This window comes from Abramis brama, assembly GCF_963993115.1.
Source record: "Abramis brama genome assembly, chromosome: 10".
NCBI lineage: Eukaryota > Metazoa > Chordata > Actinopteri > Cypriniformes > Leuciscidae > Abramis > Abramis brama.
This window is the reverse complement of record NC_139972.1, coordinates 17,115,147-17,129,219: the sequence shown is the minus strand read 5'-3', so window position 1 is coordinate 17,129,219 and position 14,073 is coordinate 17,115,147. Positions and strand designations below refer to the sequence as shown.

Genomic DNA, 14,073 nt, shown 5'->3' with positions numbered 1-14,073 from the left:
TATTATCAAACATTTGAACAGTAGTGTGGCAAAGTTATTACTATTATATACTATTTAGCTGGATAGAGTAAATAAGGTTGTGGAGAAGCAATAATGATTTTCTCAAAGCAGGCATATGTAAAAGCAGTGTGATAAACATTGGAATTACTTCCAATACACACACAAACATGACCAAACAGCTCAACCCTTATGCTGATCCCTGATATCACTGTTGTCAGATGTAAATGCTGACTTGACATGTAATTGAATTACAAGCTTCGGGGTTATACTTATGCTGGGTACACACCAAAAGATAATCGGCCGATAGCTAAAGATAATCAAAGATAATTTTGGGCCGATTGCCCCCCTTCTGACAATCGTAGCTTTGTCTCGATTATCTTGATGGTTGTTTTCCTTTGGTGTGAGGTGTGTTAAGAGTGTTCCGAACCTGCTCAGAAGAATGTCAGAGCCGCCCCGATCGCGAATCGTAAATATTCAACATGTAAAATATTTACGATCAGAAATCCTGATGTGTGGGGGGAACTAGAGATGCGCGGTTGGCGGTTACAGCCGCGGACTGCGCGGATAAACCGCGGATCGGGCGGATAACGTGACGAAAAATAATATTTTAATTAAATTCGGACGGGTGCCGGGCGGTTGAACCAATCAAATGAAAAATATATGTATACATTCAGCGGATGGCGGGCGGGTGCGGTTTTGAAAATTGGACAAAAACGTGGTGCGGATGGATGGCGGACGGAAGATGAGTTTTGTGATGCGGTTGCGGATGAAATAATAGCCCATCCGCGCATCTCTAGGGGGAACCCTGAGGCAAACGCACGCACGCTCTGGAGATTATCATGTGAAACAAAACAATATCCAATCAGAAAGCGAGATGATGGAAGACGGAAGCATAACAAATGCAGTCATGGTGCAGCACAAAGTGAAATTGATGTGGACAGCAGAGATGGAGGTATGAAAAAAAACAAACAAAAAAAACGGTAAAATCTGTAAAAATCATTCCAAACACTATAACTGCAATTTCTTACTGCATATCGTCCGCCATGCTTATTCTGAAGTCTCGCAAGATTTTCTGTGTTCACAGTCGAGACTCTGGTTGAAAATCTGTTCGTGTGTGGTGTGCTGTCTTTGTCACATCATGCACACCTCACACTATAGGAGCAAAACGGTTAAATCTAGGATTTTTTGTCCTCATGTTTGTGGTCTATCACATTTTGAAAATCTTATAAGATGTAAAAAATCTTTTGGTGTGTACCCAGAATTAAACTACAATGTGGCCGCTTAGCAACGTTGCCAAGATGGTCACAGAGTGAACTGACTGGCCTTAAAGGAACTATGGTGAAAAGTGTGCTATTGCTGTGAAGAATCAAATCCAGCAAGTATCCTACTGGATTTTTGCTTACGTTACACTTGAACTCGTCGGTTTCTCCTGGACTTTACCTGGAAGGTCTCTCTCTCCAGCCTGACAATGACACCTACAGTTTGGGGGTCTAACTGCACCAGCTCTCCCCACTCATGCTGGCCTCCTGCATCCACACCTGATGCAGTCTCAGAGCACAGCTGCAAGTCCCGGGGCAAGACCTTCAACTGGAGCAAAAAGTTACATCACATCAGACAAAGAACACACAACATTGACAACTGTATATTGTGTGTTTTTCTGAATGGGGTATTCCATAGCTTACTAGTGAAACCTACCTCATGCATGGTGAGGTCCGAGAACAGAATGACAAAGTTCTCCTCCACACGGACTATGAGGCCCGTGTCACCTTCAAAACGCCCTGCGATAACCTTCACATGGTCACCCATACGGAAGTACTTCCTCAACTCATGAGCTGGAAACTCAAGAGGGTCCTAAATAAAAACAAAGACAAGAAAGTGAAGCAGGCGGATGGATAGATGGATAAATGGATGGATAGATGGATAGATACTTTATTAATCCTTCTCTGGAAATTAGATCTGTTACAATAGCAGCAACCACATTCAATCCACACATACAGACATCATCAATCTATCTACCTTACTACATTAACTTTCACTAAAGCATTCTATACTCTATAATATATTAACTAAAAAACATGCTATATCCTATAATAATAATAATAATAATAATATTAAAAACAAATACACAAACAAAATTAACTAAAGCATACATCACCTATTGTAATAATACTAAGGACATAGGCAAAAAATATAAGAATAAATAAATAAATATAAATCAGACATCAGACTCAGTTATTAATTATTGCACTTTAAAGAGCCTAACAGCAGCAGGCAGGAACGACTTATAATGCGGTTCAGTTTTACATTTTGGTGGAATCACCCTGCCACTCAACGTGCTCAGTCAAAACACCTCTAGGCACTGCAGAAAGGGATTTTCAGGAAAATTGAACTCTCACAAAGTAAAGCTTTCGCAACTCCGTTTTTTAATGACTCTAATGATACTGAAATTGCATGCTTCAATTGCCAAGATACAATGCTTTGTGTTGTTTATCTCACCTTGAGGTCTTCATGCTTGGGCATGATGGTGATCTTGTTGCCATCCACACTCAGGATTTTGCCCTGAAGGTTGATCAACTCTCCCTCACACACCTCCACATTGTCTCCTGCCTGAAGATTGTGCTCTCGCTCCTTACCTGTAAACAAAAAAAAAAAAAAATCTTTGTGATTCACTTCGCAAAAATTTATGAACAAAGGTACAAGCTCAGTATATCGGTACGACAAAAAGTATCATTGTCAATAATTTACAGCAGTCAAAATATGAATGTATTTTTTAAACGTATAAACATGATGAAATATGCACACACATACGAACATGTAATACATTCATATACACATACTGTGTATACACATACATAAGATATGCACCAATGCATCGGTCAATAAAAGCTATTAATTTCTCTATCAGCCATCAACCGATTGTTTAAGAACAGCCTATAATCAGGGCCGATTATATCCGGTCAATCAAAGGGGTGCGGAAAAATGTGTCTGATTGCAACTCACACTGTAATTTTTTTTCCTATACTAAATATAATTTGTAGCACGCCTCTCATCCAATAAATCGCAAATAGTACTGTGCTTTGTTACTTCTAAAAAAAAATTTTTTTTAAAGTATCATCTTTCAAATTCTGTCCATTTTATCACGAAATTCAAACAATAAATGGCGTTTTGACGCTCTTAAAGGTGGGGTATGTAATTCTCTTTTTTGGCCATTTTTTCAAAATCACTTGAAATCCTATTCCTAACCCACTTACAGCCACTGAGTTAGAAGCACTGAAATGAAAATTAAGCAATTTAATCATCTGTGGAACGGGCAGGACTCGAAAAACTCCAGCCAATCATTTCCAAGACCACCTAGAATCATTGGACAGTAAGTGCATCAATCAAACGGTCGTACCATACCCCCCTCCCCCCATCCCCCCATCCCCCTCATGTTCTTTGAATGGGTGGAGTCAAAGGAAAGAAGGTAGGACCATTTGAGTTGTGTATTTTCAAAATCTGCCGGCCGTTTTGCAAATCACATACCCCACCTTTAACGTGACAGATCGCTGTAGCGCAGTCTTTTCTTCCACTTTAATACAAATTACATCTAGAAAAACATGCATGAATATCAGAGGGTACGTTGAAAGATACAGTACAACTTACCAAAATCCGTATCATGTCTCATGTAATCTCTTAATCAGTGTTTCAATGGTGGAAAGATGTCATTAAAACAGCTTGTGAACAATGTCACTTAATGTTGCATTTACCTCAGCTATAAAAAAGCTATTTAAAAAAAACTCGAGAGGAGCTTATTTACTGTTAATTATATATGTTTGAATAAATTTGCAATGAAGACAAGTGCTTATGAAAACTACCTTATGGGAGCAACTGAGTTGTATACAAACATTTCAGTTTTTATTTGAGTAATTATTATATCTGAAAATAAATAGCATTTTAATATAATACCTCTGTTGTTAAATGCAACCTATATTATAGTGTACCAAATGAGAGGGTTCTCTGTATAGTTTGCAGCATTATTTGGGAGACATTTTTCGGTACCAGCATCGGCCGATATCATTCTGAATAATCGGCAGATAAATTTAAAATCGGTGCATCTCTAATATATACACACACAGTATCTCACAAAAGTGAGTACACCCCTCACATTTTATCAAACATTTTAGTATATCTTCTCAAGGGACAATACAATAGAAATGAAAGTTGGATATATTTTAGAGTAGTCAATGTGCTGCTTGTATAGCAGGATATATTTACTGTCCTCTGAAAATAACTCAACACACAGCCATAAATGTCAAAATAGCTGCCAACAAAAGTGAGTACACCCTAAGTAAACATGTCAAAACTGTGTTCAAAGTGTCAATATTTTGTGTGAGCACCATTGTTATCTAGCACTGCCTTAATCCTCCTGGGCATGGAGTTCACCAGAGCTGCACAGGTTGTTGCTGGGACCCTCTTCCACTTCTCCATTATAACATCCAGTAGCTCTGTGATGTCAGACACATGACGCTCCTCCACCTTCCACTTGAGGATGCCCCACAGGTGCTCAATAGGGTTCAGGTCTGGAGAAATACTTGGCCACTCCATCAGCTTCACCTTCAGCTTCCTCAGCAAGGCAGTCGTCATCTTGGCGGTGTGTTTGGGATCGTTATCATGCTGATTGCTCAGTTTCTGAAGGGAGGGCATCATGTTCTGCTTCAGAATGTCACAGTATATGTTGGAATCCATGTTTCCCTCAATGAAGCACAGCTCCCCAGTACCAGCAGCACTCATGCAGTCCCAGACCATGATGCTACCACCCCCATGCTTGACTGTAGGCAAGACAGTTTTCTTAGAACTCCTTACCAGGGCGTCACCGCCACACATGCTGGACACCATCTGAGCCAAACAAGTTTATCTTAGTCTCATCAGGCCACAGGACATGGTTCCAGTGATTCATGCTCTTGGACAGGTTGCTTTCAGCAAACTGTTTGTGGGCTTTCTTGTGAGCCAGCTTCAGAAGAGGTGTCCTTCTGATACGACGGCCATGCAAACCGACTTGTTGCAGTGTGGTCTGAGTGCAGTGGTCTGAGCACTGACAAGCTGGCCTTCCGCTTCTGCAACCTCTAAAGCAATGCTGGCAGCACTCATGCGTCTGTTTTTTGAAGCCAGCTTCTGCACCTGACGCACAGCACAAGGACTCAACTTCTTTGATTGACCCTTGCGAGGCCTGTTCCAAGTGGAACCCGTCTTGTAAAACCTCTGTATGACCCTGGCCTGTACTGTAACTCAGATTCAGGGTGTTACCAATCTTCTTATAGCCTAGGCCATCTTTGTGGAGAGCAACAATTCTAATTCTCAAATCCTAGAGAGTTCTTTGCCATGAGGTGCCATGTTGAACATCCAGTGGTCAGTATGAGAGAATTGTACTCAAAGCACAAATTTTAACTGCTCTAATAAAAGATACACAAATTTCTATGGTCTGTCAAGCAGACAAAAACATGAAAATGATGAATAGGACATTGTGGCTTTGCAAGGTTAAACAACGTACAGCTATTATCACTTAGGGTGTACTCACTTTTGTTGCTAGCTATTTTGACATTAACGGCTGTATGTTGAGTGTTTTTTTCAGAGGACAGTAAATATATACTGCTATACAAGCAGCACATTGACTATTCTAAAATATATCCAACTTTTATGTCTATAGTATTGTCACTTGAGAAAATATACTAAAATGTTTGCTGAAATGTGAGGGGGTGTACTCACTTTTGTGAGATATATATATATATACACACATACACAGTGTATGCGCATTTTCCATGCAATAATTTTTTTATTGCACTGTTGCAGAGATCTACAGTTGTCTGGTTGTCTACCTGTTGTCTCTGTGACTACTTCAAGGTCAATACCCTCTGGCTGGTCCTCAAACTTCTCCAGCTCTGACAGAGTGGGTTTGACCCCATCTGTGATCTGTGCAAAAAGAGACATGGGTTGAACCAGTGTACCAATAAGGAGCGATTAGACAAGACATCCAGAACTAGAATGAGCGTGAAAGCTCTTACCACAGCTGACATGGCAAAGCTTTTGAACAGGAAGCCTTTGCGGCTGTAGCGATTGGCTTCAAATATCATGAAGTCACCGTCATGACTGACCTCACCGCCAAGAGACCTGTGGAGCAGAGCACATGTGTCAGTGTGGCTGACATGTTTCAGTGGGTTGTGATTATGAGAGACTTACCTGATCTTTTCAGCATCAAATAGCCTCTGAGGTGGCCTCTTAAACTTCTTTCTCTTTGCAAACCAGTCTTTCTGTGAAATGAACAATCATGTCAGATCAGGTCACTAAAATGTCACAGTGGATCTACACTACCTTTAAAACATTTTTGAATGTCTCTTATGCTCACGAAAGCTGCATTTATTTGATCAAAGTACAGTAAAAACAGTAATATTATAAAATATTATAATTCTATTATAATATATTTTAAAATGTAATTTATTCCTGTAATGGTAAAGCTGAATTTTCAGCAGCCATTACTCCAGTGTCACATGATAATTCAGAAATCATTCTAATATGCTGATTTGGTGCTCAAGAAACATTTATTTTTATCAACGTTGAAAACATTAATATATATTTATAGTAGTATAAATACACTGTGATGACATAACCCACCATACTCATCCTCGCTTTGATGCGATCCAAATCAATACGAGGAATCATTTTCAGTGAGATCGTATTCTGGCTCGGTTCAACGTAGTCCACCTGACAAAGGCAAATTATTAGATACATACATAAAACGTTCTCCTGGCACAGAGCCATAGTGAAAACCTAAAAATGAAATTCAACTGAACCAAAAAAACACCATAGTTGTTTCTTAATGACCATATAAGCCAAGTGTTATGGTGTACCCACCTGGGCAATGTCATCTTTATAAAGGCCTCTCTTTAGACGAACCCAAGATTTGGGTTTAAGGTTAGTCACTTCCTTAACCACTTTCAGCACATCAGTCATCTCTTTAATGGGCACCATCTGCTGATTCCAAAAGCCCATGCGCAGGTTTCCAACACCCTCAATGGCAGCCTTGACGTGGGTCTGCTTGTACGCCTCCACATAGATATAACCTTTGACATGCTCAGGGGCCACCACTGATTTGATTTGAAGTGGCTGTGCAGAGAAACAAAGCACAACATTTTAGTACGACACACCTTCAAGCAAACATTGTTATGCTAAATGTACTGTCTGCACTTTTCTTCTCTCTTGGCCTACAATTAAAAAAAAATAAAAAATTGACAGAGAAATCTAGTTTAAGAAAAACATCAAGGTGTTTTACACAATGCACCTAAGTTTATGTTCATAAAGTTCCGCGCCTATGGAAAACCTACCGTGTCGGTGCACTGATAAGCAATGAATTTTCGCATCAAGGCGATGGCAGTAGCTCTCTCCTCTCCAATCTACAGAGAAACAAAAGAATTAAACAGTGCACATACTGCAGCCTCATCATAAGCCATTTGTTAGATATGTCCAGAACTAACCTTACACTTAACGGTCCACAAATTAGGATCCCTGCAAGAGAACAATCTCTTAACACAAGCCCAGGGGTCTTATATGTATATAGATTTAATTCAACACATCTAATGATCAAAAAATGGATTTTGTTTTTCATACTTGACCCCAGGAAGCAACTGCTGCTGGGTGATGTCATCAGAAAGATCTTCAGAGCCGCCATAGAAACTGAAGTAAACAACAGAACAAGAATGTCTAGCTCAAAGCAAAAAGGTTCATGAAGTTACCCAACATTCCTTTAATTGCAAAACTGGCAAGTGCTGAAGTCAGTCATGCGTTTCATTTAAGTACCATACACTGAGTACGGATGAACTCTTGTTGACTTACTGCTCGCCTCCAGAGGACTTGGCATATTTCCTCATGTAATACTCCCCCAGAGCTTCCTCACGGGAATCCCTATAAAGAAACAGCCAGTTATTTAAAACGACCTCCATTCTTCAGATTCAGCCATGCAAAAGTGTGTTTAGTGCAGTTGTCACACCTCCAGAGATTCTGCAACCTCCTTGAACCAGAGTGATCCTCATCTAAGACTGTTTGGTCAATGTTGGACACTAACGGATGAAAACAGAATAAGCAACTAAATGACAAAAAGAAAAAATATATTGTGGCTAGAATTTTTTTTAGAAAATTCAAAAACCGCTAATAGCTATGTTTATATGCACTGTAATAATTCATTAATAATTTAACTACTAGTGCCTCAAGCTGAATACACCGATTAATCTCGATCCAAGTAAAATTTCTAACCAAGTGAAAAGAGGTGGGGCAGAACTTAAAGGGATAGATCACCCAAAACAATTCTGTCATCATTTACTCACCCTCAAGTTGTTCCAAACCTGTATGAATTTCTTTCTTCTGCTGAACACAAAAGAAGAGATTTTGAAGAATATGGGTAACCAAATAGTCGATGAACCCCATTGACTTCCATAGTATGTAAATAGTAAATTACTATGGAAGTTACAGACATTCTTCAAAATCTCTTCTTTTGTGTTCAGCAGAAGAAAGAAATTCATACAGGTTTGGAACAACTTGAGGGTGAGTAAATGATGACATGTAAAACTAGCTCTTTAATAGAACATTTTTAGAAGATTCTTTTTAACATACTGTTTGCAAGAAAATGTCTTATAAAAAGTACACTACCATTCAAAAGTTTGGGGTCGGTAAGATTATTTAATGTTTTTGAAAGAAGTCTCTTGTGCTCACCAAGGTTGCATTTAGTAGATCAAAATAAAGTAAAAACAGTAATATGGTGATCTATTATTACAATTTATTCTCAATTTTTTAATTGAACATTTTAAAGGGGTGGTTGAATATGATTTCACTTTTCTAACTTTAGTTAGTGTGTAATGTTGCTGTTTGAGCATAAACAACATCTGGAAATTTACAACGCTCAAAGTTCAAAGCAAAGGGAGATATTTGCTTTTAAAGAAATTACTTTAAGGACTACAACAAACGGCTGGTTGGGACTACATGAGCTTCCTCCCGGGTTAGTGACATCACTAACCCTATAATTTACATAAACCCCGCCCCTGAAACACAATTTATAGATTATCAATAAAGAATATGCTAATCAATGACTAGAAGATACTACGCATAAGCTACATAAATTCACCAACTAACCATTCAGAAATGTTGTCTACATGTTGTCACTTCTTCTTGAGTCTCTCCATCTTTCTGACTCCGGTTTGAACATAAAAGGCTAAACGTTTTTGAAATTTTCAGTGCATGTCTGTGTGAGGTAAAAGGACACAAGCTCTTGAAGCTCCGACCCCCTGTACCGGGAGCAGCAGCTCATTTGCATTTAAAGCAACAGGCACAAAAACTGTGCGTTTTTGCTCACCCTCAAAAAGTGACAACTTTAACATGCTATATAAAAATATCCGTGGGGTATTTTGAGCTAAAACTTCACATACACACTCTGGGAACATCAGAGATTTATTTTACATCCTGTGAAAAGGGCATTTTACCACCCCTTTAAAATGTTATTTCTGTGATGCTGAATTTTCAGAATCATTACTCCAGTCTTCAGTCACATGATCCTTCAGAAATCATTCTAATATGCTGATTTGCTGCTCAAGAAACATTTCTTATTATCTCATTAAATAGTTGTGCTGCTTATTATTTTCATGGAAACTGTGATGCCTATTTTAATGATTCTTTGATGAATAGAAAGTTCAAAAGAACAGCATTTATTTGAAATATAAATCTTTGTAAGATAAATTCATTTACTGTCACTTTTAAATCAATTTAATGCATCATTGCTAAAACCTTACTGACCACAGTGACTTGAATGGTAGTGTGCATTCAGAATCTGCAATGGACTGAACTTATTCAGATTTACCTAAAGCAGTGCATATAAACACAGCTATTGAACACATGGTTGATGCATAATAAAAGTGAATATCCATGCACACCAGAAGATTTATGCACATACCTTCAGCCTCTTCTGATCAAATCCAGTGTAGAGGGAGGAAGGGAGGAACATGAGCCATAATACAAAGTCATGTGTACACAGCAATTTCAGGCAAGGGCATAAACAGGACCAGGTAAACAGAAATAAAAAAAAATGGAAATTACCACTGATGGGCAGGCATAGACATATGATATATTTTTAAAGATGGAAACTACGTGATAATGATAACATGTCACTGTTAGCTTATGCAATACAATAAGCACAATTGAATACAATCAAAATAAGGTATTGGGTTTTTTGTTCAAAGGAGCATTTTCAGGCAAATGACCATATATGGTTCCCTTTCAGAACTCAGTCAGTCCCCACTATACAGTCCCCTGTTTAATGAATGGTGTATTTTATAATGATCGCCTTTATTAACTTTACCCTTACTGAATATGTTGATGATGCAAAAAAATGTACAGCAAAAAATGTATTTGCCATCCATGCTCCTTGTTTAGAAATGTAAACAAATTAAACATTTGCCAAACAGCTTTAGACGTCACAAACAGATGTTAGAGGGGTGCAGATTATGGGAATGGATTTTACCGAATGTGAAAATGATTTGAAATTAATCATTCAATTAGACAGAAAAAACAGAGAAATCTGGAGTTGGTTTACCGTTAACTGAAGGAGGCATGCACAAGAAATAAAGAATCAATGAGAGCAAGAAATACATTCAAATTAACGGCATCAGTTTATACAACATGTAATGTACAACCCGTTGTTATTTCACTTAAAATGCCTCCATTTCGTAATTGTTTAAGCTATGGATATAAAGCATACAGCACATATTGGCAACACAATACCAACAGAGATTTTAACTCCACCTGCAAGTTTATATTAGGCATATGTACGGGAAACATCATTACATCAGCTATAAAATAAGCAGTAAATGTATACAACTAATTCAGTCATTTCAGCAAAACATGCAGAAATAATTAAAAATGTCACACCTTTTTCTAAAATGTCTTCAGCACCATCCTCCCATGGATCTTCATCATCATACTCATCATCAACATCTAGTTAAACAGAGATACATTTTTATACATATACTTTTCAGGTATGCAAAAAAGGCCAAATATGTTAAATTAGTTTAATATAAGAAATATATGTTGGTGAGGGGGTTTTCGAACCTGCTTCGTCCAAGATGAAGCCACCATGCCGAGGTTTTTTCCTGGGCCGGTCCTCATCCTCTTCTTCCTCTTCATCATATTCCTCCTCATCCTCCAAATCTTCTCCCTCCTCCTCAGCAGCCTTGTCACTGCCAGTTATACTGCCCTGGTTGTGAGGAAGATTGCGATGTGAGGGATGTGCTTTTGACCGTGGTACAGGCAAATCTAGATCCGTACTCGCAGTTATTGGATAAAATAAGCTTCAAAATGGACGAGACTTTATGCAGTGCCATCTGGCTAAGACTATTTACCAATAAACTTGGAAGAGTTGGAAAAAATAAGCAAATAGACTTGGAATAAATATTACAAACATTATACATTACAAAAGACTACAAATACACACATACACATACATACCAGGGGCGTCAATTGGGTATGGCTGGTCAGGTCAATGCAAGTAATATATTTTTATAGCAGGATTAACAGAGTTAAATTGCTATGCATGTCTAACATAATTTGTATTGTTAAATAAAACAGATTTAAGTCAATTAAAGCGATCTGGTTGTTATTTTCATGTCACGCGAGTTCAACGGCGGTGCCAAAGTGTCCATTTACAACATGATCGTGCAGCGTTGAGTATTGTAGCAAGTCAATCACAGGGATTTTTGTTTAAAAAAATAATGTCCAATCAGAGGTGTTTAAGTTACCAGTAGTGAGGATCTGCTCAATATCTCTCAAAACGCTGAATGAGTTTATATATAGCAAGTTTACCAAGTTCTGCACATGCACAAATCCTTATAATAACAAAGCGGAGACACAGCGACAACTTAAATAAAAGATTCATTGCGCAGATTCATTGATTAAAACGGGGGTTTTCGCACTCAATGAGTTTGCGCTGAACTGACTGACAGCTTCAGTGATTATAAAGGAAGCGCTCTTTACTCACTCTCTAATTTCATTCACAATTTGGAGAAAAATTTTGGTGTTTCACAACTTTTCCTACATCAGTACAAAAAGTTTTACAAATGAGGACACGCTTTGAAAGATGAACCAAAAAAAAATTTTTGGACATCACATTAAAAATAACATTCAAATTGGATAATATTCAGACTTTTGAGCTTTGAAGTGCTGGAGTTGTGTTTACTTAAGTAGCCTACTTGAAAGTGGGACTGTCACGTCGAGGGAGTAAGATTGGATAATGTCATCAGAGTCTGCCATCCCTCCGCTTATACATGTATATGTGTATTTTTATATATATATATATATATATATATACATATTGTTGTATAATATCAAGAAAATGCAATTACCTGCCTCCTTGTTTATTATAGATGCCTTTATTGTTACACATATTTAGCCAATGTATTGGATATAATGCATTGCATTCAATGTTGTTATTTATTTTGTTTGTAAAAGATGGCTTATATTGTTTTGGCATAGATGTACAGTAATTGGTTATGTATGTATATGTGACTGTGCCAACCCATGTTAAGAGGAGCAGAAAAGTGCGATTATGTGTGTGCGCTAGACTCCTAGAACTTTAAATGAACTCAGCCATCTTAGCTGAGTTTACTGTAGTTCAAGGACATGAAGAGGTGGGCCGCTTGCACCTGCCTGGAGAAGGATCTGGGAAACTTTGGAGGAGTGACAACCCAACGCCTGTTGTAAACAACAGAAGTATAAAAGACTGAAGAACTGATTTGCCCGTGGGGATACTGATACGCCAGTGTGCCCCCGACGCCTAGAAGCCCAGAGCTGAGGACAAGAAACCCCAAGCAGAAGAGAAGAAGCCCAGAGCTTACTACACCTTTGATTCAAGATGTGATTATTGTATTTTATACTTAAACGATGAAGTTTTATTTGCCTTTATATTTTTGTTTATTATAAAAGAAAAGTAACCAATTAAAATAAATTTAATTGATTACAAAATCTGCCTACCGAGACTTAGATTTATGATGCTGGAAGACTTTTAATGCGAACATACCACAGGGGAGTCTTCTGACCAAATTGTAAGTACCTTTTGAATGCTTACGGTTTAGGTCAGATTTGACTTTCTTTACCTTACCTGAGAATAATAAATAAATAGATAAAAGGTGTTAAGAGTAAAGTACACACCGTAAAACAATATATATATATATATAGTTTATGTAGTTTTAAGATCAGTGGTAAAGCACGGTTCTGGCTACCATACAAAGGTACATACAGACTTCCAGCTGTTTTATGATAAACACATTGAAGGAGGAGCTGTTTGCCTCACCTCATTCTCTTCCACCTCCTCAGCCTCCTCAGCCTCGCTGCTCCCAGCACTCTGATTATCGGAGAAATCACTGTCTTCGCTGTCGGACATCTCTTTGTTTTCTTCTTTCCGTGTTATCCAGACGGGAATACTACTGGATAAAGCACATAAATTACACGTAAAATGCGATTAATAAATAACAAAGACAAATAGATGGCAGATTCGATCATCACACTATACATGCTAGAGGAGTGTGCACAAAGCGAATGATGCGAGTCGTTTGACGTTTACGCTGCGATTTGATTAAACACAGTATGTTAGCTCTTTACTAGCGTATGCATAACACGACTTGCATGTTTAAAACTACAGATACACATTAATAGTCTATCTAACTTCGTCCGGTTTTCTTGCATTTTGTTTGTTTACGGTGATGTGCTGTGCTCTAGCTAATGCTGCTAAATCCAGCCGATAAGGTATTAGCACATGAGCTGGATAACCTACACCTTATTTTACAAATAAAACTCCGTCGTTTAATTGCAACAGTCATGTCTTAATTCATCACAAACCCCATATACCGCTAAACATATTATTAAAAACGAGTAAAAAAAGTCTTCTTACCCTTAAACAGCTGTCTGGTTTTGCTTCTATCAGGTAGCGAGGGCCAATGTTGTTTTCTTTTCTTAAACTTCCGCAAGCAACACGCAGAGCGAGAGCTGCACGGCGCCCTCTCGTGCTTG

At 38.2% G+C, this 14,073-nt stretch overlaps 1 protein-coding gene across 2 annotated transcripts in view; it reads right to left on the bottom strand.

Moving 5' to 3' along the window:
* supt5h (SPT5 homolog, DSIF elongation factor subunit) overlaps positions 1 to 14,073 on the bottom strand; it is a 23,997-nt gene extending 9,924 nt beyond the window's left edge. Inside the window, exons 1-18 of one of the 2 annotated variants that reach the window (XM_084126069.1) lie at positions 13,955 to 14,073; positions 13,358 to 13,490; positions 11,122 to 11,266; positions 10,942 to 11,007; positions 9,968 to 9,979; positions 8,018 to 8,087; positions 7,864 to 7,932; positions 7,639 to 7,704; positions 7,506 to 7,536; positions 7,356 to 7,424; positions 6,886 to 7,137; positions 6,646 to 6,735; positions 6,214 to 6,284; positions 6,039 to 6,144; positions 5,853 to 5,946; positions 2,497 to 2,633; positions 1,696 to 1,851; positions 1,441 to 1,587 (exon numbers count right to left, since the gene is read on the bottom strand). In XM_084126069.1, coding sequence (XP_083982195.1) covers positions 1,441 to 1,587; positions 1,696 to 1,851; positions 2,497 to 2,633; positions 5,853 to 5,946; positions 6,039 to 6,144; positions 6,214 to 6,284; positions 6,646 to 6,735; positions 6,886 to 7,137; positions 7,356 to 7,424; positions 7,506 to 7,536; positions 7,639 to 7,704; positions 7,864 to 7,932; positions 8,018 to 8,087; positions 9,968 to 9,979; positions 10,942 to 11,007; positions 11,122 to 11,266; positions 13,358 to 13,447 — 1,671 coding nt within the window. In that variant the 5' untranslated portion in view covers positions 13,448 to 13,490; positions 13,955 to 14,073. Of the gene's footprint in view, positions 1 to 1,440; positions 1,588 to 1,695; positions 1,852 to 2,496; positions 2,634 to 5,852; positions 5,947 to 6,038; positions 6,145 to 6,213; positions 6,285 to 6,645; positions 6,736 to 6,885; positions 7,138 to 7,355; positions 7,425 to 7,505; positions 7,537 to 7,638; positions 7,705 to 7,863; positions 7,933 to 8,017; positions 8,088 to 9,967; positions 9,980 to 10,939; positions 11,008 to 11,121; positions 11,267 to 13,357; positions 13,491 to 13,954 lie in introns of those variants that run through there. The other variant, XM_084126068.1, reaches the window with a different exon arrangement.